Source organism: Limanda limanda, chromosome 10 (genome assembly GCF_963576545.1).
Source record: "Limanda limanda chromosome 10, fLimLim1.1, whole genome shotgun sequence".
Lineage (NCBI taxonomy): Eukaryota > Metazoa > Chordata > Actinopteri > Pleuronectiformes > Pleuronectidae > Limanda > Limanda limanda.
This window is the reverse complement of record NC_083645.1, coordinates 9,077,713-9,103,929: the sequence shown is the minus strand read 5'-3', so window position 1 is coordinate 9,103,929 and position 26,217 is coordinate 9,077,713. Positions and strand designations below refer to the sequence as shown.

At 41.9% G+C, this 26,217-nt stretch overlaps 1 protein-coding gene across 1 annotated transcript; it reads left to right on the top strand.

The window, feature by feature from the left end:
• Positions 1–143: 143 nt before the first annotated feature.
• Positions 144–24,438, top strand: stag2b (STAG2 cohesin complex component b). Its single transcript, XM_061079108.1, has 34 exons — positions 144–301; positions 2,339–2,466; positions 2,551–2,632; positions 2,827–2,970; positions 3,085–3,181; positions 3,359–3,435; positions 3,622–3,826; positions 4,822–4,973; positions 6,732–6,805; positions 6,897–7,020; positions 8,139–8,237; positions 8,429–8,508; positions 8,650–8,757; positions 9,203–9,314; positions 9,423–9,540; positions 10,295–10,398; positions 11,159–11,251; positions 11,337–11,426; positions 11,559–11,762; positions 12,368–12,438; positions 12,587–12,674; positions 12,767–12,847; positions 12,963–13,055; positions 13,495–13,669; positions 13,806–13,945; positions 14,547–14,648; positions 14,757–14,905; positions 16,042–16,170; positions 16,377–16,603; positions 18,317–18,545; positions 19,669–19,776; positions 19,865–19,991; positions 21,069–21,146; positions 22,538–24,438. The coding sequence occupies exons 2-34, from the start codon at positions 2,423–2,425 to the stop codon at positions 22,559–22,561; spliced, it is 3,828 nt and encodes a 1,275-aa protein (XP_060935091.1). The 5' UTR covers positions 144–301; positions 2,339–2,422; the 3' UTR covers positions 22,562–24,438.
• Positions 24,439–26,217: the final 1,779 nt, after the last annotated feature.

Genomic DNA, 26,217 nt, shown 5'->3' with positions numbered 1-26,217 from the left:
GAGAGTAAAACCGTGATCACGAGGTGAAGTACTCGCCGGTGGCCACTAGATGTCACCTTGTCAGCAGTATATCTCACAGGCTGCTGTGGCCGCTAGGTGGCAGCTCTGCACCAGGATTTCCTCCTCCCAGGTCGTCGAAACAACAAACCGAACTACGGAGCGAGCGGGTGAGAGAACGTCCGAAACCGCCTCTGACCGCGACTTTTAAACTCTTTCTAGTGCATTTTAGCGGGATTCAGACGGAGCCGGTGCAAGAATAGTGAAAAGTTCCGACTGTACCGGGATTACATTTCACAACAAGGTAAGTTAGCCGTAAAATGGCGGAGAGCTATGTGGAAGTTAGTTGATTTGTATTTTGCTAGCCTGGCTAGCTGTGGATGAGCCCCGAGCGCGGAGGTCTGCCTCCACCGAGTCGCTTCGTTAGCTCGGGCTACATGGCTACGTCGCTTGTTAGCACGCTAACGAACCCGCTTCTGGGCTCACGGCTGCAAAATATCTAGTTAATAACCCAACGAAGCGTTGTGTGGCTTAGTGCGACTTCCATACACTTTATATATTTGTAAACAAAGTGTTTGTTGCTTATGCAATACGGTGCTGGAACTCCCGAGGCAAGATGGAGGACGCAAGGACGTGATGTTTTTTCTAGGTAACGTTAGCACTAGCAGTTAGCATAGCCGAGCAGCGGTGGTGGCTCTCTGCTCTTTAGTTGTTGGAAAATCATCGTGGCCATTCACTCGATCTTTACAGGAGCCCTACATGTGACTGGTGTGGAGTGGGGGGGCAGATAGTGTCTTTGGAAACAGCACTGACTCGGGTTATTGTGCACAGGCTAGCATTAGCTTGCGCTGGTACAGTGGGGCTCGCGTTGTTTTGTTATTATTGTCCAGCTACGATAGCATTAGTACACATGGGATCGTGCAGATTCTTTGCGTGAATTCGTTCAGCGGACGGTCGGGCTCGTCGTGCGGAAGATCGCACTCCGGTTCCCCGGGAGAGGAGCTCGCTTTCTGGATCAAATCTCATGTAGCCGACGCTGGGGGGGAAGACGCCGAAACCCTCTGTAGCTTAGCCGCTAGCACCAGCAGCTAGCACCAGCAGCGCACCGGTGTCAATTTTGACAGGAGCCGCCGGAGAGCGTGGCGGCGCCGGCTTGCTGGAGGGACCCGAGCCGCTGCTCCGTGGCTCGGATGAACCGCTCGAACACTTGAAGTCTGGTTCCACGCGTCCGATCGGTCTGGAAACCGCCTTGTGTCGACTCGCAGGCACGAGTTTATGAGATACACCGCTCGATTTGGCGCCACTTTTTCAGTCTACACCCATAGAATCCCGTCTCTTGTCACACGCAACATCAAGGAAACGGACATGGTCGCAGATTTTCCCACCAACACACCTCCCTGCTCGGTTTAAGACCCGGAGACCTCTCCGTGTCCTAACATGATCGCTCTACGTTGTCCGAGTGCTTTATGTCGCGGGTCATTTAAGTTGATTATTGTATTTGGATAATATCCGGACTTCATCAGACCCCCATGTAGGTGGGCCATCGTTTCCAGGGCACTGTTGAGGAGAGAATCCCATGATGATTAACACGTAGAATTAATTACATATGTGTTAAATTCTTCGCTTGTAATGCAGACCCCACACAAACGTTATTGTATTCAAATAATGACCATTTAATGTCACCACTGTACAAGCTACGGCTAGAAAAGGCGCATATTGCACCATGTGTGTTGATATGAGAGGTGGAGTTTATTTCAGCTGTTTCAAGTCAGATCCGTTGTTCCTGATGGGCTTTTATTGAATTCCCTGAATACCAAGCAGGCATTTGTATTTTATTTAAACAGTCAAAGTAAGAACTCTGATTTCAAAACTTAGGTCTACTCCTCTTTTTGATGTATGTGCTTTTAATTTACACATCACAGCCATGCAATCGTATGCTCTGTGGCCTGCGGTATCTTGTTGATGTTGATACTGTCTCTCGATTGGCTGAGAGAGGAGTGGGGCGTATGGGGCAGAGCCATATTTGGCCATTGAGGAAGACGCTCCAATCTTTGTTGCGTGACGCCTTCTGTAAACCAGAGGAAGCTGAGAAAGGGAGGGAGCCAATGGGGAGGCGGCTGAGCGTGACAGCAGCTTTGGTTCCCGCCCCCGTTACCATGTGAAACCGTTTTTTTCCCTCTGAATGGCATCAAAGTAGCATTTGCTCACTACAGAGGATGTGCTTTCTGCAAACATGAACACATTTGATGTCTGTTTTGTGACGTTTATTGTTTCTGCCGTGCTGGAACATGCACTGGGGCTGCACGTGTAGCCCTCTTAATCACTCTATTCCATATTCCAGGTCACATGCGACCCCCCCTGCCTGGTATTCTCTGAGGATCTCAATTCAGTCATAAGTTGAAGTTATCCAGAAGATGTTACAGAAATGATAGCAGCACCAGAAATACCATCAGAGTTCTCCTTTACTCAGTAAGTACATGCTTCCTGTTGATGTTTATTGTTAGTTTGAGGCTGGTTTGAATTTACATACTAATGTCTTCTTGTGTCCTCCAGCGACACAGACACTCGATTCTCTTCAGACACAGACTTCTCCGAGGAGCCTGATGGAAGAATTACGCTCTCAGCGAAAGGAAAGGTATGAAAAGGCACAAACTGCTCAATGCACTTGCCCTGGGTCAAGATATTCTGGTCAAATAAAGCAGCATGCTGTCCATTCTTTTATTGCCGTCATAGATATTTCTGTTGTGTAAAATGAAATTGGTCTCCTCTTAATCCCTGTGATGTTTCTCACACATTTATTAATCATCTTGTTCTTCTGTGGTGTTCCAGGGTGGGAAGAAGGGGAAGAAGGCCGCCGGGGAGAAAGGCAAAGGAGGGAAGGGAGCAGGCCGGTTAAATGGCCACCACCAAGAGAATGGCATGGAAAACATGATGCTGTTTGAGGTGGTGAAGCTGGGCAGGAGTGCAATGCAGGTATGAATGGCAAGCTTTTTCTAATGGCCACTTTGTATACAACGGTTTTCAGTCATGGTAGATTCCATTAATTTCATTTGGATTTTACATCAATGTATCCCAACCTTCCTGCAGTCTGTCGTTGATGACTGGATCGAGTCGTACAAACATGACAGAGACGTTGCGCTACTAGATCTCATCAATTTCTTCATCCAATGCTCGGGATGTAAAGGCAAGTACTGTATTGTATGTGTAACTTTACCCTGTGATCGGTCCTTTTTCAAATGTATTGGGGTAATTTATTGGTTGTGTGTCCCTCAGCCCTCTGACATATTTGGTTCTCTCAGTTGTTGTTGTTGTTCTTGACCATTTAGTTAATTGTCCTCTCTTACCACTCTGTGCTCATCAGGTGTGGTCAGTGGAGAAATGTTCCGCAACATGCAGAACTCTGAGATCATCCGACGAATGACAGAAGAATTTGATGAGGTAACTTGACTTTTTCCAGTATAATTAGTTCCGTATATAATGTAAATCTCCAAAGTGTCAATTGAGATTAAATATCAACTTCAAGAACATTTTAACTTTCTAACTTTTTAACAGATAGAAATGGTAACAAATCATAGTGTTATGTCATTGCATTTACTGATGTTCTTCTCTTTGTGGCCTCTGTAGGACAGCGGTGACTACCCATTGACCATAGCAGGGCCCCAATGGAAGAAGTTCAAATCAAGCTTTTGTGAATTCATCGCTGTGCTAGTGCGCCAGTGTCAATACAGTATCATCTATGATGAGTACATGATGGACACAGTCATCTCTCTTCTCACCGGACTATCGGACTCGCAGGTCCGAGCCTTCAGACACACCTCAACACTGGCAGGTAAGATGAGCTGGGTGTGTGTCAGTTTGTGTGAGCTGTACATTTGAATGTCAGTGTAATCAATGTTTTCTGTAAGAGAGTACAGTGTACGGTGCACTTTTTGAATAAGCTCATGTGCATTTCAAATACTTTTAAATATGAAACTGTTTGAAGTTTATTTTGTCTGCATACTTTTCTATCGTGTGACAATTAAAAGACGGTATTAATACGTCCACAGATAAACCTAATCAACTTCCATGGCACACCCACACGTATTTTCATTTATTTTGGTGAATTAGTCAGTTTATTTGGACATGTTGGTCGCACTTGTCATGAATGCAAAGGTGCTCAGGTTTGTAGAGTAAAGTGTAGGTGGATTTACCCACTAAAGTAAAGTACCTATTGCACCTAGTAGGGTCAGATCATGAGCTCTGTACTAACCAGAGGAATTCAGAACAACAGCTCATATGTTTTTTGCAGCATGGACATTTTACAATGACTGTTGTTAATTGAGCAGGTGGGTGGTTTAGCCTCAAAACACTCGTGTGGATGTTTGTCTCAGAAAGCACTTTTATCTTATCTGTCAGTGTTCAGCTCTAACATGTTTTTGTTGTTTGAAAGTTGTGATATCTGCGCTAGTTGAGGCAGCCAGATCGGGTCAGTTGGTACAGAGCTATTTCAGATGACATCTTGTTAAATAATGATTGCTCATTGAAACGAACAAGTGAACACAATTGCAGCCAAAATTGGACCGATTGGTATTCATAGTGTATGGAGGTAGGCGTCAGCTCCAGCCAAGCTCTAATGTCTCATTTGAAACAACTTTTCTCCCAGAATCGGTTTGCAATTTGACATATTTCCTTCTGCTTAAAGGTTAGGTCACTCAAGTGTTTTGTTTTGTTCTGTGGTAGAACTGCGTCTCCTGAAGAATATATTACATCCCGAGGCAATTTTCCATTGTACATGATTGATCTGTTATTGTTATAGATTTTAATTTTCTTGTTGTTACTTACTAGCCATGAAGCTGATGACAGCCCTGGTGAATGTAGCTCTAAACCTCAGCATCAACATGGACAACACCCAGCGCCAGTATGAGGCCGAGAGGAATAAAGCGGTCCCCAAAAGGGCCAACGACAGACTAGAGCTGCTCCTGCAGAAACGGAAAGAGGTAAGAGTGGCCACAGGGCAATTAAATGCCATTTTTTAAAAATACCTGTAACACGCCTTTTGCATTTCCGGATGCATACTCATTGGATGCCTCAAATTGTAACTACATTGTAGACAATCAACAGTGGTTTATATATTTAGTAGTTTCATTAGCCAATGTCTAATACTCTGAGCTAGAGCAAGGTTTTTCCCGACTTTGGCAGAAAGTTTTTACTTACTTTTACTTAATTGTGATTCTTACCTTCTAAAAATGTATTCATTCTCGTGTAAGTAAAGTTAGTTGTTATGGGTCATTAATTAATGTATATTGACTCAAAGATGTGGAACTTGCATTCAACAGCACATTGCAGCACCCAGATGATGAACAGTTAGAAAACACTATAGTGTTTTGTATTAAATCTACAAAGAAAGCAGGTTTTTGTTCACAAAACTCCATTTCGAAAGTTATGCATCCATACAGATGTGCGGAAAACCACTGGTTTTATTGTTGCTAATGTTAAACCTGAGTAGATATTTACCAGTACTAGACATAGACTATTGGCAATTATAGCATGCAGGGCTGCTTATTTTTGTCCATATAGATCAACTTCTGTTTAATGAGAAAAAATTAGCCTGAGAAATTGGTTAATATATTGTATTTGGTTGTATTATTACAAAGGAAGCAGAAGACTACAATATTCCTCTAAATTGATGTTAACGTTAAACAAGCTTTCAAACTCTTCTCAGCTTTTTATGTTCTTCAGACAATGAGCTTAATATAGTTCATTTAGCTTAACTGCCAGTTATGTGTCTCATTGCAATTTGGTTGAAAATATACACATGGGAATTGCAGCAATTTAAGCACCTGAATGAATAAATAAAAGATCTTTATCTAAATTATAGCCCCGATAATTTAATAGATATTTTCACTGTTTGTTAACAATAAAAAAGGCGACAACCACAGCCTCAGTTTAGGAGATGGTACCCGAAGAAGTGTCTGACTGTTGTTTTACAGTTTTGATACAGACAGTCTTTGCAAGAGTAGCTGTAAAAGGAAGAATGGTTGGTTTGAGAAATGATTCTACTGGACATCCCATCTGATTGGACTGGTCTCAGTGAGGAAAGCAGCAGTAAACTAGAATCGTCTGAGGTCTTACTGTCCCATCTGGCACTGAGCCTTATGACACGTTAAGTCCCAATGTTCCACGTGGAACCTTACGAACCCATCCTCTCCTTTTCCAGCCAGATAAAGCAACACTGACTGCAGGTTTGTAATTGCAGCGGTAATTAAATGTCATATTTATTATATCACATCTGAACTCAGAATTGATTTAAATATAACCATTGCCCAACTTGCAGGCATTATATATATGTATGTGTGTCATCATAAAATCATGATGACCACGCAAACACACACACACACAGCCCCTAAAGTAACACCATAACTGCAAATGATTGTGAATTATTTTACCTATAAATCTGTTCCTTTTTTAGAATAGTAACACCCTGGTAGGTGGCGGACCTGCAGTGACTGTGTTCGTACCAAGTGTTATTCAGCCAGTCAGTTTTATTAGGTTATATAACAGCGGGTCCTACTGGGCATCCATCTGTTATTTCACTGTGCAGCCACACCACAGCATGATGGCAGAGTTGGCTGTCACACACATCTTGTTATGTTAACAATGCTTCCTGGTTACCTCTTTAACATTCTTGTCAGTTAAGCTTTATGTTTGACTTAATACATGTGCTCATGTTCTCGTGTTTTTTTTCTATGTTTCAGCTCCAAGAAAATCAGGATGAGATTGAAAACATGATGAATGCCATATTCAAAGGAGTGTTTGTTCACAGATATCGGTATGGCTTCACATAATATATATCATCAAAAAATGTTCATTCTGATACTGTCTTCTTGTGCACTGATTAACAAAGAGTGATGTTTTAACAGTGACTCAATAGCAGAAATCCGGGCGATCTGTATAGAAGAGATTGGAGTGTGGATGAAACTCTATAGCGATGCCTTCCTCAACGACAGCTATCTGAAGTATGTGGGATGGACAATGCACGATAAGGTGAGTTTTTTTTTTTTTACTTTAAAGACCCTGAATACCCATGGTCCACAGGAGTTGATGCTTTATTTTCCTGGTTAGACCACAGCTCAGCACTGTGGGCAAACACAGGCTGAGCAAGCCCAGCAGCTACACACAGCAATACCCACAACTCTCTTCTTACTAATTCTGCTAACATCCCAACACTATCTTGGCAAACTTGGCAGTAAACTAAATCTCCATGGGCAGGCAATTTGAATTTGTTGCCCTTTGGGATTAGCGATCACACACTTGCACTCCGGATGAAAGAATACTGAATGCTCTCTGAAACGACAAAAGAAATGTTACCCGCCTGTCAAACAAAAACAAAGCAACCTAAACATCCATCTTCATACCTCTTGTGTCACCACAGTAGTCAGACTACCAGGACAAATCCCAGTGAGCTGCCTCATTGGTGGACTGGTAGAACATCCAAAATATCCAGAAAGTTCTTAAAACTTCCCTGGCCCTGTCTCAGTCAGACTGTAGAATCTGTGTTGTCCTTCTCCTCTTTGGCTGTTCCTCCACTCATTTACAGATGTGAATTCATCTGGCGATGCCATACTGATAATTCTTAAATTGTAATTATCCATTAGATTTTGCCAGGGTACCTCCCCTAACCACTCCCTTAACCACTGCCACCCCACCTTTTCTGGCTCTTGTCCTATGCACAAGCACAAAAACTATCTTTAACCGCTTGAGTAGTGTTGTGTTGCTTGGTCCGACCCACGTTCCATTTACAGAACCAGGGCTGTGTAGGATCATTATTTATTTTCAGTGCTCGCTCAGATAGGACAGTGAGTGCACTGTGAGGAGATACTCTGTTGGATTAGAATCCACCTTTGCATAGCCAAAATCAATGACTCAATTCATAAACAAAGAGAAGCCAGACAAATTTGGAGCTCATGCTTGAAACCTGCTGTTACTGCAGCAGGTGAATCTTGGCTTCTGATTTTTTACCTTGTGTTTAAGATGTGTTTATTTCAGTTATTATCGTAAACCTGAGAAACCTTTTTCATCTTTGCAAAACCCTTTTTTATGTGTCATTTGCGACTGTGACTATGACGACAGCTAAATAACTTTGTCTTAATTCTGTTTTCCAGCAAGGTGAGGTACGACTGAAGTGTCTGACAGCCCTGCAGGGTCTCTACTACAACAGAGAGCTCAATGCAAGATTGGAACTCTTCACCAGTCGCTTCAAGGTGAGCACCACCTGCTGGTGAACTTAGACACAACATCTCAGACTTCTCGGTCTCATTCTTTAAGCATTGAGCTTTCTGGACTCAAAATTAAGTTTATACTGGCAGACACTTGCACAATCATCAAATTACTTCCTGTTGCCCAATGACTCATTAGATATGTAATCTTGCTCTTCTTTTGCTCTCTCTCTCAGGACCGAATCGTCTCCATGACTCTGGACAAAGAGTATGATGTTGCTGTACAAGCAATTAAACTACTCACTCTAGTCTTGAAGTAAGTGGCTTTGTTCTCAACGTTAACCAATTGGTACTGTTCAGAGAGACACATGCAACGTTTTCATGAATTACATGAAGTACACATGTGCTGCTACTTCATGAACTGTAGCTGACTGATCTTCTGTGTTTGTCTCTGCAGTAGTACGGATGAGGTATTGACCCCTGAGGATTGTGAGAGTGTCTATCACTTGGTCTACTCGGCACACAGGCCTGTCGCCATTGCAGCTGGAGAATTCCTCTTTAAGAAGTATGTTGGGCATGCATCAAACTTCACATTACTGAATAGAAGTGAAAACAGACACCATGATGTAGAGGCAGGTCAGGGAAGAGGAAGAAAAAGAACAATGGATTTGTTACAGAACTTTAAGGACACCTAACAACATTCCTAACACACTCAGCTTTTTACACAAAGACTAACTTCATTTTGTAAATGCAGCATCTACACTTTCTTTCACAGGTTCATCCTGGCAGTAATTCTGTTGGTAACTTCGTATATCTAGTTTGTAAAGTTACTCAATGACTGCTCTCTGTCAGATTGTCTTGCTCTCAGTTGAATTTTACAAGTCAGTCTGTTTTCAGCTTAGTTGAGTTTTTTTTTTTAAGCCCCCTTGCTGCTCTTACGAAATGTAGCTGGAGGATTATATGCTTTTTGCTTCTGAATGATACAAAACTAATGATGAATGTTTTCATAGATTGTTCAGCCAAAGGGAAACGGAGGAGGAAGGTGCCCCCAAGAGAAGAGGCAGACAAAGTCCCAACGCCAACCTCATTAAGACCACTGTCTTCTTCTTCCTGGAGAGTGAGGTACATTATCATATTTTTCATCCTCCGACTGAGGCTACCTTTTCTATCTCTATTAGCATATGTAAATAGACTGAATCATCCACCGTTGATGTGAACATCTCTCCATAGCTCCACGAGCATGCAGCCTACCTAGTGGACTCCCTCTGGGAATGCGGTGCAGAGGTGCTGAAGGACTGGGAGTGTATGATCAGCCTGCTGCTAGATGAACCATTACCAGGAGAGGAAGGTATGTCCGTATTTATTTTTGTAAGCCTACGTTACTGGTTTGCACTTCAGGACACAAACTGGTAAAAGAGATGTGGCTCAAAAAACCTCGCTGAAACTAGATCTGTTCTTTTAATTTGTTGAAATAAAAAGATTTTTATAGAATAGTAGAGAGAGCTGGAAAGTTTTATACTTTTTTTTCTCACGTGAACGCAAACCAAGAAACTTGTTGTACAACTACAGTATCCAGTTACTCCACATCACTTTATGAATGAAAGTGGACTCATTTGAAGACCCAAGTTTTGAAGCTTAAAACAAAAATAGTTGACTGTAGTTTGCTTAAACTTGACAAGCCCCAGTGCTTTTGGGAGAGATTCCCTTTGGACTTTTGGATGACTTTGGATTAGAGCTTTTGTTAAGTCACATCAGCTCGATGTTCACGGAAGGAAAACATGAAGCTTTCAAAGAAAATATTACATCACCACTGTGGAACAAGGCTCAGTAATGTTTTGGGTTACTTTGCTGCATCTGACACTGGGTCCCCTAAATATTTTCAGAGCAGGTCATATCTCTTGAAATGATGTGTTGCATTGAATAAATGTCTATTCTTTTAAATAGTGAATAGTTGACTCCAACTACTTTTGTCAGTTTAGTTGACTCCAACTACTTTTGTCAGTTTAGTTTCAGCTTCTTTCTTGTTTTTCTTGAAGTGGAAGGATGCCAACACCTTCAGCTTTATCTGTAACATGTACCCTGATGTTTCCATGTTTTTGTAGCTCTTACAGACAGACAAGAGACAGCCTTGATTGAAATTATGCTGTGCACTGTGCGCCAGGCTGCTGAATGCCACCCGCCTGTTGGAAGAGGAACAGGAAAGAGGGTAAGTGTTGCTTTGAATAGTGGACCAAGATGGGTTAAAGTATAAATCAGTTTCCTCCAACACAGCTGTCCTGGGATTGCTTTATTGACAGATCTATTAAGCATTGATCAGTGTTTACTGTTGAGCCGGGTCAGAGCAAGCGGAACCAAAACACAGTTGAAATGATCCCCTCTGACAGCACTTGCACCTATTTTACACAGATTCATTTCTTGCCTGGTTGACTTGTATTTATGCATTCAAATTATGTATGTCTATATTTATATCCATATATATATCTATATCACATATTGAATAAGGTCCAGTGGTTTTTTTGGTTGTTTTTCTTAAAATGTCTGGTGCCAGTTCTGGGATGACAGCCTGCCGGGTGGATGCACAGTGATTGGCACATTGCAAAGTTGCATTTTTAGACGTGACAGTATGAGGGCATTCGTTCCACAACCTAACACACATTGCTACATAGATTTCATTGTGCTGAACAGACACTTTAATCTCTCATTCGGTTTTACTGTTGGATCTTGCCTCTGCAATTTTAAATTTATGTTTTACATTAGCACTATCGTTTCTGCTGCAAAAAAACCTGTACTGGGCGATTAAGTTCTCTCGGAAACATAAGTGCGATAAAAATGGCAATAGAATACATTGCTGGGGTTGAAAGAAAACTGCAAAGGTCAGGTCAAATGGGTAAACTACTAAAGCCAACACCAGACTTTCTGCGTGAATGCAAACTAGAAACTCATATAACTTTTGCATCTCTGATCAGGTTATGACTGCTAAGGAGAAGAAGACTCAGCTGGATGACAGAACCAGAATGACGGAGCTGTTTGCTGTGGCTTTGCCCCCTCTACTGGCCAAGGTTTGTTAAACCACTGAAGTACTCCTTATAAGGCATGTTGGCTTCAGTTGGGTATTCACATGTTATTGAATTATTTTGTCTACAGTATGCTGTGGATTCAGAGAAGGTGACCAACTTGTTGCAGCTGCCTCAGTTCTTTGATCTGGAAATTTACACCACGGGACGTCTGGAGAAGGTACGAACATTATCGCACAACAGCAACCAAACTATGAAAAAAGATAATCAGTTTGTTTAATTTAAAAACAAAGTTGTTTATGTTCATCGTCGATAGTCACACACAATGTTTCCTTATATTCCTCTAATACAGCATCTGGAGTCCCTGATGCGTCAGGTCAGAGAGATCGTGGAGAAGCACACAGACACTGAAGTCTTGGAGGTTTGCTCCAAAACTTTCCACGCCCTCTGCAACGAGGAGTTCACAATCTTCAACAGGGTGGACATCGCCCGCTCCCAGCTGCTGGATGAACAGGTCGACAAGTTCAACAGGCTACTGGAGGATTTTCTACAAGAGGTAGGAGTAACAGGATGCACACATTCACAAGCATTTTTATTCTGCTGGCTCTTTTGAAAAGTGAGACCAATCATTTCTACCACTTAATAATTAAATTATTTGCCTGCTCAGTAATGTTATACCAACCTCTTTTCTAGCCATTGTCTTGTGTTACTACTGGAATTTTCTCTGTAAATTAAAACTTTGATTACTCTATGAATTCGACTTACTGTGATGAAAGTTGTTGATTTTAACATATTTAAAGGGTGGTTTAGGCCCATGCAAAATGCATCAAACAATTTTCTTTCTTTCAACCGTGACATTAAATCATCCAAATTTCAGAAGCCCTTGGATAACAAAATTGTTTTGCTCATAGGAAGCAACGAAGCATTAACCGAATTGAATATTTAATAAAGACAGTTTGTTATATTAACTGCAAACATGCATAAATATTTGAAAAACTAAAATAATGTTTATGAGAAATTGAGAAGAAAACTTGTTAAATATTCAGTGTTGAGGCATCTGATAAACATGGATTTGTACGTGATCTTGGCGCCTCAGTCTTTATCAGATGAGAAAACATCTTGATCAATATAATTACAAATGTGCTCCTTTTCTTTTTCCAGGGGGAAGAGGCCGATGAAGATGATGCATATCAGGTTTTGTCAACTCTAAAGAGGATCACAGCATTTCACAAGTATGACATTTATGTGTAACACCTATTTCCTCCCACAATTTACTTATATTATTCTTTCACATCTCTTGTGCTTTTCTCCTGTTAGAACAATAATTTGCCAGTGTGTGTTTGTCTGAAACTGACTGAGACTTAATCATATCTGTTGCAGTGCACACGACCTGTCGGGGTGGGACCTTTTTACCAGTAACTTCAAGCTCCTCAACACAGGCATAGAGAATGGAGACATGCCTGAGCAGGTTGTTAGATATGGACATGCACTACCTGTAGTAATAGGTTTCATGTATAGTGGATGTTCAGAAATATGAATGTCTTTTCCTCTTGTGAGCAGATAGTCATCCATTCGCTGCAGTGCACCCACTACGTGATCTTGTGGAATCTGGCCAAGATATCTGAGGGTAGCTCCAGGAAGGTGAGGTCTCCTAAAGCCACGTTCACTTTATTTTGCATAATTTTGAGAAGAAATGGATGGATGTTAGTGTGATGTTTAAAAAAACTAAAAGCATCTTGTCTCTGTCTTGACTTAGGATGACATGGGGACCCTGAGGAAGCAGATGAGGGCATTCTGTATGATGTGCCAGCGCTACCTCACCAATGTCAACACAGCTGTCAAAGAACAGGTGACAAACATGTACAACAGCAAATATGCATCTGTAACAGCAGCAGATCTGTTATTGTAGAATCATCTAGATAGCAAAGATATAAAATGGGAATAGTTAATATTTTTATATGGTGGCAAAAACCATTCACTCACTAAAGGTGGTTTAGCAGCTGTTCATTCCAGCAGCAGTGGATTTCTAAACCTCTAGGTGCCGGTAAGAGGGTTTTATCACATGGAAAATCAACGGCAAGGATTCACTGCATACTTTTTTACTTGTTTTGTACATAATTGATGAATAGAGATTTTGAGCTGCATTTTTGCCCTCAAACTGATTTGAAAATTCTTATTTTAGCAGATCCATGTGGCGCTTTGTGTAGCTATACCCTGAAACCTGCTCTTTGTATAGTATTGTACGAACTGAGCTTTAACTTTCTGTACTTTTTTCTGTCCCCCTGCAGGCATTCACCATCCTGTGTGATCTGCTGCTCATCTTCAGCCACCAGATGGTGTCCGGAGGCAGAGAACACCTGGAGCCCCTCGTCTATTCATCGGAGGACTCGCTGCAGGCTGAGCTTCTCTCCTTCATCCTGAACCATGTCTTCATCGATCAGGACGAAGACACAAATAGCACAGGTACAAATGCAAATGTGCAGTTTCAGAGGCTCATTTACTTCCAGCCCTGCTCCAATGGGCAAGGAGAGCAAGGAAAAAGGACAAATCAAACAATGCAGTTTTTAGAACTACTTTGGTTTCTTCGTTCTCTTTTCAGATGGGCAACAGGACGATGAGGCTGTAAAAATTGAAGCTCTGCACAAGAGGAGAAACCTCCTGGCTGCCTACTGTAAACTGATCATCTACTGTGTGGTAGACATGAAGACTGGCGCTGACATCTTCAAACAGTACATGCGAGTAAGTAAAGCTATATCATTGAATCCATTGAGGTCTAATGTGTGTGTTTGTAGATTTTTTAAGACCAGTTGCGACATTTGCGTGCTTCTCCCTTTGGTCGTTTTCAAGACGTGATCGATGAAATACAATTTAATTCGTTGAAATACCCCCAGGAAAGGCGAAATGCATTACGGGATATAGATTGTTTGTTAGCAGTTTTGGCCTGTATAAAAGTATTTTTTAAGCAGCGTTTCAGGTAATCGCTTATGAACTATGCGAAGGAAGTGATATTGAAGCCGTTTACAGCCATGTTTTTCAATGATAAAATCAAAAATGGAGTTATTAACAATGAAAATTTAAGAGCCTGGCGATGTTCCTCAACATTTTATATCTTACATCTATAGATTATTGATCATGTCTGTCTGTTGAAGAGGCTGATAAATAAAACATTTTTTAACAATTCTGTCAGGTGGTACTTTTCAAAAAATGTTAGGATGAGTTTTTACCCCGCGCCTTAGGTCCATATGGTTTAAACCAGTTACAGATTTGTTAAATAATCTGTCATATAAATTATAGAGTTGTGCTGAATGACCATGTAATGTTTTCCTTTATTTCTTTACAGTATTACAATGATTATGGTGACATCATCAAAGAGACTATGAGTAAGACTCGACAAATCGACAAGATTCAATGTGCCAAGACGCTTATCCTCAGTCTGCAGCAGGTCGGTGCACACACACTTGCTTACTGATGAATTAATTCGGTTACTCTGACCTTCTGCTCCTACTTTTAAGAGTTTGTTAATCTAACCTTTCATGTCTCTTCCTGCTAGCTCTTCAATGAAATGCTGTCAGAACTGGGTCACGGGTTTGATCGTTCCTCTTCTGCGTTCTGTGGAATTAAAGAGTTGGCACGTCGTTTTTCTCTAACCTTTGGTCTCGACCAAGTCAAAACCAGAGATGCCATCGCTATGCTACACAAGTAAGGTTTAATTCTGCTCTCATTACATTGGCAATGCTCTTTCTAAACCTTTCTGCCTTGCAGTCTGGGAGCTGCCATGTCAGACAAATTACCACTTGAATTCTCTTGCCAGGTTTTTTCATCCTCTGAATTTTGGAGAGACTCATGTAATGAGATGTTGCAGTTTTTCCCATGAACTGAAAATAATTTAACATGTACAATGACGTCAGGCTGTAAAAACAAAGCTGGTCTGTTACACACACTATTTAAGAAACTCTAACATCAATCAAAATTGCTCTTATGTAGCAAATGTTGCTCCAAAATTTGTTACATTAATGTCTGCTGCTGCCTAATCCAGTTGTCCACCAATGTAAACATGAAGTGGTGTAGCGGTAAAACAAGAAACTATTGTTAATTCAGTTCTGACCTTTTTGGAGCATACACGTTTCATTTGAACTGCGATGGAGAGTTGATTTGTATAATATTACGTAATCCTCCACATTTGTAAATTACCACATTCGTCACATTGGCTTTTGTGTATCTATTTAACTTACATTATTTAATTATAATCTCAGTCAGGTTCCAAGGAAGCAGTTAATGCACATTTGCTTGGGTATCAGTTGCAATTGTGCAACATATGGTCAAACTGTCATGGGATATGTAGGTTGTGTAGTAGGTATTAAGGTAATGACACACGGGCAAAAAAGAAAATCTTCCTTTTGTTTACACCTCAGATTAAGTTTTTCATCCTTTATTTAAACAGGTAAATCCCATTGAGGCTAACAACCTCTTTTTAATGGGAGATTGAGCTGACAGCATTACAAGATTAAGACAGGACTACACCACAGATAAAACAAAATTGGATATCTTGTTAAGTAGAGCGCTGTAAGATTAGGGAAGTTGATACTGGATATATTGAATATATCAAGTTTAAATTAATTGTTAACCTGATTAATGATCACCTATCCAATAAGGTTTATTAACCACAGTATTCCTTGTAACGGATCACAAAAAAAAACCTCTATTGCGATACTTTAGACTTTGACTCTTCTCCACACAGTCTGATCAACTTTATTTAGTTTTATCTCCATGAAATAAATTCATTGTCTCCGCTAACTGTCTGTCATTCATCTTTTCTGTCTCTCTGCAACTCTCAGGGATGGTATTGAGTTTGCGTTTAAGGATCCCAGTCCCCAGGGAGAAGGAGGCCCTCCCCTCCACCTGGCTTTCTTAGACATCCTCAGCGAGTTCTCCTCCAAGCTTATGAGACAAGACAAGAGGACTGTGTAAGTATTTTATTTGCTGAGCTGACTGGTGGGAGGCTTCAGTGTCTCAGAGCAACAGGTGTTTGTGACAACTGCTGCAACTGGTGTTTCAGATTTAACCCCCTAGTCGGAAAGTGCACCTGGTTATGTGTGTAGCGTTTGTTCTCTGTACGCACGGATGCACAGGTTTGTTAATCTTCCTTCTGTGTCCTCCCTCTGCTCCTCAGCCACATGTACCTGGAGCGCTTCATGACATTCCAGATGGCGCTGCAGCGAGAGGACTGCTGGCTCCCCCTCATCTCCTACAGGAATTCCCTGCAGGCTGGTGGTGATGACGACACCATGTCGGTGATGAGTGGCTACTCCAGCAGAGGCTCCTCCATTCGCTCCAAGAAGTCCAAGCCTCCTTCTGTAACAGCCGGAACGTCGGCAGCCAAGAGGAAACTGCCAGAAGGTATAGTGCACACAGGAAGCAATAAATCATTAATATTTTAAAGCTTTTATCACTTCAAAGAACTATGTAAATTAACTTTATTTTAGATACTGGTGACAACTATATAGGCCTCTGCTGTGGCGGCAGCCGTGGCCAGAGACATGTTTTCATGTCTGACTGGATTTTGGTCAAATGTCAAGTCCATTGAGCTTACATCCATTCCATTCATGTGAACTTGAAATCTCAGGGACAACCAGAGTTACTTGTTTTATCTCCTTCACAAATGCTCACTTTGATGCTGTGATGAACTGATTTAACTGTAGAAGTCAAAGGTCACCAGTCTTCCCCACAGAATTGCTTAAGGTTGTGGCGGTAGCACCTGCACAGGCACGCAGTTTGGTCTCGTGTTCAAAACAGGACGGTTGACGGGTGCACAGAAAATAGATAAAAGAGAAGTTCTTGTTTGGTAGAGACCTGTATTGAATGACACTCTAGGGTACACACTTGAGTGTGGACACCCGCCCTGAGTTAGGGCTCAGCTGGTATGCACACAGCTACAGCTCGAACTGTGAGGTGTCAGCATTGACGGTACAAACTCAAACACATTGTGTGCGAGCATCCAAGAGGGACCGAACCAGTGAGTGTGAGGCAAACAGCTCTGCAGACAGTTCTACCAGCAACCAACAGGATTCTAAATTAAATCTCTTACGTCGATGAGTAATGTTTCATTATAAAACTATGGCACGACCATTTGGAATATGCCGGGCCACCACAGTCCAGATAATATACATTCTAGACAATGTAATCTCCTGCAGAAAAACTTTTCTGGCCAGAAGGGGAGATAGTGACTATATTTCCTGGAACTTGGCATAAAACCCGGATTTGCTAATTATAGTGTAAAGCTTTAGAACTGGACATCAGTGTTTTTCTGTCATTAACTAAAAACATCAATCAGCACCTTCCATTGCACCAGCACACTAAGAACAAGGCTTAATGAGAGCCACATATATTGTAGCCTAGTTGTGATATAACAAAAGCAGAGTTGGAGCCCAGATTAACCCAGATGCGTTTCTACCAGGCCGGATCAGCCAGTGGAGCTGATGGGTGAGGAGATTAAACAGCAGATGGTAGGAGAGAGTCCAAAGAGTCACAGTGCTCCTGACCAATCACTGGGTCTCTTAAATGTGTCTCTGAGTGTTTGCTTAAGATGTTTTCATGACCAAGGTTTTCACTAGAATATTGAATGACAGAACTTTCATAACATTTCATTTGCAGTGTAGCAACATGCAGTGTAGTACAGTCAAAATCAAATGGTGGCTCTCGCAGACATTTGAGAGTTTGATCTGACCCCCTTTGTTATCTCAGTTTTGGATTTCGCTCTCAGGATTATTGCTGGCGTCCCTTCACTCGCCTTGAATCGAGAAATTCCTTTTGGTGTGAAAGGTCAAACCTCTACTTGCAATGAGTGGTTGGTACTTTACACCTAGCTCTGAATTCCACATCCTTTGGGAATACACTCAAATTAAGTTTGGAAATACAATTCCCACATCCCATCTTCTTTTTGGAGGTCTCAAGTAAAACCAATGAGAACCCCTGCGTCAATGTAAACATACGTTTGCTGGTTTTTGTTATAGTATCCAGTCACAGGCCTACATTTGGTCAGTTATGTTTTGAATCTCAACATTGTTAATAGTCGAAAAATGTGTGTTTGACACTTTGTTCTTTCTCTTCCAGAGGAGAGCAGCAGCAGCAGCAGTGAGGTTTGGCAGCAGACCATGCAGACCCCAGTCATGCTCCCATCGCCGCACCTCACCTCCACTGCCATACGTGACCCCAAGAGGGGCCGCGATGACAGCTTCATGGGGGTCTACCCCCTCCCCCCTCACGACCAGCAGCAGCCGCACCAGCTTCCGCAGCATCATCAACAGACGCCTCAGCTCCACCAGACACCCATGGATTACAAGTACGTTGCCTTCCAGAGGTGCTATGATGCAGTCACTGCAGTTTGCTAAAGCACATGTTGCAATTTGAACGTAGGTATAACTATTCTCAGACATGACATCCAAAAACCATTTTCAGAACGATAAATACAACAAAACTTGGTTCAGTGTCATATAGCAACAGAAATGTGTATATACATATATGTATATAGTCATAGTCAGATCAGATAAAATGCTGTAAACACTGACAGTTGGACTGGCAACAGTTGAATATTTAACTTGAGGTAGGAGTAGTTGTTTTGGGTTCATGGTTTTTATGGGTTCAACAGTTTGTCCTCATCACAGGGGGAAAAGCTCTTTAACAGCCTATCGGTCTATGTGCAGATGATTGTTTGTCTGTCTCAGGTTTGAGACATATTGACAACTCGCTGTACGTCTCCCCTGTCGGCTGTAGTGCAGCTGGGGTACCGCTGCATGTCATTCTGGTCGTGTAGTTGTAGTAATTTTACTATTTTTTGGTTGGCAGGCAAAATCAAATAAAAGAACACTTTAAATCTAAAACACTTAAGTGTTGACATCTGTCTTCAATATTGTGTTCGCTCTTGTATTTAATTAATGCTTATAAAAAGTTTACTTTGGGGGCATCATTAATAGGGATATTTCAGTTAATCGTTAAGTTCTACTGTGCACACCATCAAACTTTTATTCCATTAAATATTGTGCCAAAACACACACACACACACACGGGTCATTCCTAAATATCCCCCGTCCACAATTAAACGTCTTTCTCCGCAATTGCTGCGCTGCCCCTGCATTTCCAAAACACTTTGATAGCCATTTTCTTAATTATCTGTTATTTCCTTTCATCCTAATGCTACCCTAACATTTTATAAATTTGACTAGGCTTCTGTCCAGATTCAACTTTCAGCTGGGTAGATCACTTATTCTCTAAGAATGGAATCAGAGGTGTGGAATATGAGCCAGAATACATTAGGACAGAGTTCAATATAATTTCCCATTTGCGTGCTATTAATTTAAATGGTAGTAAAATGCTTGCACTTAGCAGCCTGCCAAGTGTGAGGCCAGCTGGGACTTTGACTGACTAGTTTATTTATCCACCCTGACTTTTCATCTTGGGCGTTTTAGTTCCCAGGTGACGTGGATGCTGGCTCAGAGACAACAGGAGGAGCAGCGCCAGCAGCAGGAAAGAGCCATGAACTATGCCAAGCTCCGAACCAACCTGCAGCACGCTATGTAAGAAACACCTGCACTGAGAGCTGCCTGTCTCAATCTCTTTTTAATGTATGATTTATATATTGATACAACGCTTTTGTTTTTGCAGCCGTCGCGGCACTGGGCTCATGGAGGAAGACGAAGAGCCGATTGTGGAGGATGTGATGATGTCATCCGAGGGTCGTATGGATGACCTCAATGAAGGCATGGACTTCGACACCATGGACATTGATCTGGTGAGATATGCATGTAACTGATGAACCTGCAGTGTGGAACCCTTGTCTCCCTCCCCTTTTTTGAGCTTTTTTCTTTTAGACTTAAATCCCTCTGGAAAACAAGTTTATTATTTATTGAAAACATCAGAAACTTTACTCCGGTGCTTCTTCAGTTTTTCATCTGGTTGCTGGAGCATACTCCACCTCCGTTGCTACAGTTACCTCCCTCTTTGCTCCGGTAAACCAATCATTCGTAGGATGCTAATAATGTGCCAGCGGAGGCTGAAAGAAAGATCCGCACAATAAAGAGATTTACCTTGAGCTGATCAGCAACGTGTGAACCCATTAGACAAGGGTTCCGTTGTACCCAGCACTTCTGAAGAGGCAGAAGGACCCCAGCACTCTGAGAGACCTCCCACACGCCTCTGTGTAGTCATTTGTGTGCTCATGAGAGTGTTACTGTGTGCGTGTTCACCGGACAACCACAATCATCAACTCAGCGGCCCGACTCTAGTGCCCCACCCTCAACTCCCACTGCCATAGATAAAATCTAATTCTGTGGAAACCGCTGACGCACTCTGTCGACAGGGCATCGCAACTGTATATACAACACGTGGCAACATGACTCCTTCATCTGACCGGTTACGCCAAAACCACAGAACCATGTATGATGAGTGTTAAAGCCAGAACGAAATGTTATCCAAGACAAATGTCTGTTTTGGATGCTTACACTGCTGCTGCACTCTGAGAAAAGGCTCCAAATGTCACGTCGAATCAACCAGAAAATGGAACAACTGCCCCAGTTCCTCTGAATTCACTCCATTCGTTGCATGTGTGAGGAATTCTTTCCAAATTGAGCTGCAGGGGTTCAGTGCTGCACAGATCTGCTGAGCTTGTACCTCTCCTGTTTTTAATATTGTAATGCATATCGCAAAAAATCCATGTCAGCATCTTGTTTGTTTCCCAGAAATGATTTAAGGTCAAATCTTTTGTATAAGCAAATAGTTCAAACATTTATTGGTGGTCTGCCAGAGCAGCTGTTTAAGCAGGACAGATTCTAAGTGTTTGCTCTAAATGCTTCCTCTCTCTCTCCTCTAGCCACCCTCCAAGAACCGTCGTGAGAGATCTGAGCTCAAGCCAGACTACTTTGACCCTGCCTCTATTATGGATGAGTCGGTAAGAATCATTGCATCACTTAGCTCTGTTAAACATCGTGTACTCACAGACACCCCACTACTCAAAACCCCGGCTTGTTCTCAGGCCGTTGTTGAATGGAGATTCCAGATGTGTTTGTGCATTGGCCAGCTGGAGATGCTTGTGAAGCACAGCGAGAGTAGACGCCACTTGTGACTTCCTTTTAAAGAAAGTAAACACTGAAATTGGTACGGGGCTGTGGGGGTAAATGGAAAATGGATGGCTGGAAATCAGTCGCATTATATGGATCACATGCAAGAGTGTTGTATTTGGGACGCTGAACGAGACAGAAACATTTAGACGAGTTCAGAAAACCAGGCTGAACGCACAGCAGCCAAATACAACATTTCTTATTGGTTGCAAAGCTGCCTTTTTTTTATGTATTTCTTTTGCCTGTATAAACACGCCAAATATTTATTTATTTCAGCATGTACTTCCAGCCTTAAATTCTTGTTTCAATGTGTCCCAACTTTAAGAAAACCCTGCAATTTGCCCCAGGGGTTTGTTCCCACTCTCAGCTTTGAAATGTTCTTCAGCGACGCCCTTATATGGAGTTTTGTGCAGGTCGTTAGTGTCAATTTAAAATCATTTAATTGTCTCATCAAAGCAGAAAATATTTTTTCCCGTCATCAAACACTCCACCTATTGCGCCATTCAGCTTATTTCTGAGCTGTAGTGCAGATACAGTTCAGGACACTTTATTTTAGTTGCTGAACTTTTGAGTAACTTAGAAAGAATGTGGCTGCAGACGTGATTCTATTTGGAAACAGCCGAATGGAAATGAAACGCGCTGTTACGCAGCAGGATTTCAGAAATGTTGAGAGCAGCCAGGAATTATTAATGTGAGTGCGCTCAAGTTAGCAGGTAGGTTACTTTCTCCCTGTGACACCTCAGCAGCAACCACTGTAATGATGCAGCCGCTCAGGTGACACCCTGCCGTGAGGAGGCCCAGCCACTTTTGTTATGGCCAAATATAATCTCATAACCTGACAGTGGTACGCCTCATTACCTTCACACTTAAGACTCTGGTCTGAAGTAGACCCACATCTTTATTCATGTTCATTTACATACATAGTGAAGAGATGGGAGGATTTAAGATTTTAGGTTTAGGTATCGGTTGTAAAAAGAAAAAAGTTGATGACTTTCTTTATTGTCAAGGCAAATTGAAAGTTATAATTTGGAATCTTCAATGTGATCCAGTCTGGGAGATATTGGACTTCATAAGAACCGATTGTGTTGCCCAACCTCACTAATTTTGGGCTTTTACTTTTTAATGTCAGGATGTGATGTGTCATCTATTTCAATCATATGAAATGTGGCTTGTTTACCTTGATAATTGTCATTAATGCCTGTTTTTTGTGTGTCTCCTCTAGGTTCTCGGGGTGTCCATGTTTTAAGCTAATACCCAGACGATTTTGACGCTGGGATAACAGAAGAGGCGCTTTGTATTTAAAGAGAATTTTAGATGCGAAAAAAACGGAAGCGTTTTCTCTAAGAAAAAGCAAAAACACAAAAAAAAAAATTCTGGCTTGTACTCCACGTGGACCAATGACAACCCACACTCAGTGTTGCTTGCTCAGAGAGGACTTTGTTTCAAATATTTACTTTTATAATCTTGGGTAAGCTCTTCCTGTTCAGAAATAGTGTGACAGGCCACTTCCAAACCTATTAGAAATGAGACTTGTCTGAAGAAAAATCCATAATAGCTTTCTTTTTCTTTTTTTGTTCCTTTTTTTTTAACCCCCTTTCCTTTTTTCAGCGGGGACGAATTGGTGTGTTTAACTTAAGAACCTTTTTTTTTTTTGTTTATGTCTAACCCTTTTTACAATTGTAGTAAGTTACCAGGTGTGAAGTAGTAATTTATAAACAGACTGTAGTAGCTTGCTTGTACTGTGTTAGCCAAGTGGATGGAGGTCTTTCTGTTTCTGTGCTCTTTCTTTTTTTCCTCCCCCCCCTCTCTGAGTTTCTTTTCCCTGTTGCTGGGCCTGAGGTCCTGATAACCACTGGTGGTTAAGATGGTGACGTAGAATCAGTCAGGATCTCTTTTTATGATGTGAAGATTCCCAGAGTCCATTGAACGCTCCACCCGGTTTAAAGCAGTAAGTCCCGGAGCTTACCCCAAGATTTCGGACCACTCCTTAACCACCATCCACCAGGGGCACGTGTCCCCCAACAATGAGCAGAGTTAAATCCCAGTAGTGCCACTGTGTGGGCTCTGGACTAAAGCAGCCCTGTCTAAGAAAATCATGTTGTTTTTTTTTCCTCTAAAAATCCAGCAGCATAATGTTGAAATGGGTATCTCTACATTTTGAATAAAAGTTATATATGAATCGGTGCTGATTTTATATATGTGCTTTTGGTTTTTTTATTTTCAACTTTTCAACCTTCAGTCAAAAAGTCTGAGAAACGTGTAAGTAAAACAAAAAAAAAAGAGAGCATGTGAATCCATGCATCAAGGAAGATTTTTAAATTTGTATTTTTTCGTTTTTTTGTTTTGTTTTTGTCTCTCCTTTTTTGTCTTGATAATGTCTTCGGGTTTCTACCTTTTTTCCTACGTGTAAATTAGTTTGGATAAAACTAATGAAAAGACTTGTGAAATTCAGCTTTAAGGTTTTCTCAAGAATGAAAAAGTTCCTGTCACACAACACTTCAAAAGATTTCAAATGTTAAAAAGTGTATGGTAGTCATTTAGACAATACTGAAGATGAGAATGATCAGCAGCGCTGTGGCAGCTAGACAAAGCTTAGATTTTGACATATATTTGTCACGCGAGTTTTAATGAAATGTTTTGTCTACTGAGGTTTTTATTTTGTAGTCATTCCATGCTTAAGCCTTAAACATGCTTGTGATGGTCACCTTCTCTCACAGTAATCTTCCATGTCAGAGGATCAGTCATGTTTAAAGGTGGAATAATTGGCTTCTTAGAACATGAAACATGAGGTGGTCAGATGTAATGTGATAAAGTAGATGAACAGCCTATATGTGTTTTGCCTAATTATTTTATGTAAGTAAAAGAGAAAATTCTTTTAAGGAAAAAGTACTGTTTATTGTTTGTTACTTACCACTACATTGGTATAAATTCTTATTAGATCATGTGTATATATACAAAATTTAATTTCTTTCCTTCCTTTTTGGCCATTTCTGTGTTGTTTTTTTCATGCACTATTGCCTACACTCTAAGTTGTTGTCTATTATCCCATCCTCTTTCAGTCACTCTTTCTGATTTGTACTTGTCTGGAGACAGTAACTTTTGAATAAAAATCAACACATTTCATCAGTGGTACTTTTTACTGAAAATAATGGTGAACGCTGGGGCTACATAAATAAATTTGTGGTAAAATAGTTGAAGTTGAACCGTTCTCAGATTCCCTTAAGTGGCACAGGGGGGCAGTGTAGTCCAAGGCAGCTACCTCCTATCCCCACGTGTAATTGCTGTATCCTTTTCCCTCTGTTTAAAGACTGTTAATGTGTCATCGGGCCCTCTGTCTCTTCAATGCACACATCTCCGTGTACCTGAGAGGTTTCACATTTGTGTTGACAATCAAAAGGGCCCACTGTAGCGACAGTGATGTCTTGTTCTGCGCAGACAAAGAGCGCCACAGTTGGTGTAAGGATAAAAGTGGAGGACAGGAAGCGCAGGAGAGGATGAAAGCTTCTCCAGACTTCAGTGTTAAGTGCATGATTAATAAAGAGGAGCTCAGATCAATGCGAGCGTGTGCGAATGGGCCCTGGCAGAGAGTTGCCTTCATGTCCGGCCTGTGATACATGAAGAGGCTCATCTATCACTACGTCACATGTCTGCTGTCAGAATAATGTGCAGGGGAAGCACTTACCTCAGCAGCCCCCCTGCCTGATAGTCTCCGGAGCTGTCAGGTCCTTCTTGTAAAACGCTGCTCGTTGTGTTTCTGCACAACGAGAGAGACCAAAGGGAAATGTTCGACCAGCAGATAAGCTGTTGTCAAACCAGTTTAATGAAAGTTGAGCGGGTGTTTTATGTCCACATTTCCTTCTCCTGTGCCAGAACACTTATTTTCCCTTTTACTGTCCTCGCTCCGATTTGTTCTCACAGCGGCGCATGTGTTTGGGTGGACTCGGGTTAAGTTGTGTTTCTGGGGTCAGGGATGCCGCGTTTTAAATCAGAGCCGCAGCGCCTGTGGGTGCTCTCATCTTCTGTTTACCTCTGATAACCCAGAGGCCTCCACAGGCCCTATCAGTTTATCTGGTGCCGAGACCTCGAAGAGGGTCAAGGAGGACTGGGGAACCGCGATTCACACATGCATGTGCAGAGTTCACCGTGTCGACGCAAGTGTTTTTCACGGCAAATTTTAAATATTCACTTTTGCTCTGCATCTTTAATGTAAATGATAACAGCTCTCCGAGGAGCTGCTGTACACGGAGGACAAGACTTTGCGAGTGTTCTACAAGAAGATAAACCCCGCAGAATTTTAATTCCACGGATAAATCATTAACGAGAGCATTGGTTGTAATCTTCTCGGCTTGTAAGGGCAGAGGAAAGCAGCTGACCCCAGAAAATCATTTACCAGAACCTGCCTCAGATTAGAAACAGGGACTCACGCACCCAGACGAGGAGACCGAGCTCCCAGACCACTGGCGCTCAAACGTCCAGGCTCCTCTCCCCCTGAAGCACTTAGCCGGAGCGCACCCCCGTCCTCTGACATTTCCGAGCCACAACAATGCACCGTGCATTCAATAACATATCTGGTAACCGAATAAAAAGGGGGAGTTAATGTCTCCTGAATCAAGAGGAGACGCTCTGTGCGCCGTAACTGAGATGTCAAGGTGAATGTGAAATGAGGAGCAGGATCAATGCCCTTCATTATGAGGAGCAGGTTTCATAAAACAGGCCAGAACAGGTCAGAGATTCCAGCGGTAAGCTATGAATAGAGCGCCGTGGGAACCGACTGTCTGCCTCCTGTCGGTCCTCCTCGTATTGACTCGCTGGGCAGAGCTGTTAAAGGTATTCTGAATGAGTGAACGAGTGACAGGGCCATTGTTGTCGGAGGACAGAAGCAGGGGGGGATTAGTCTCCCTT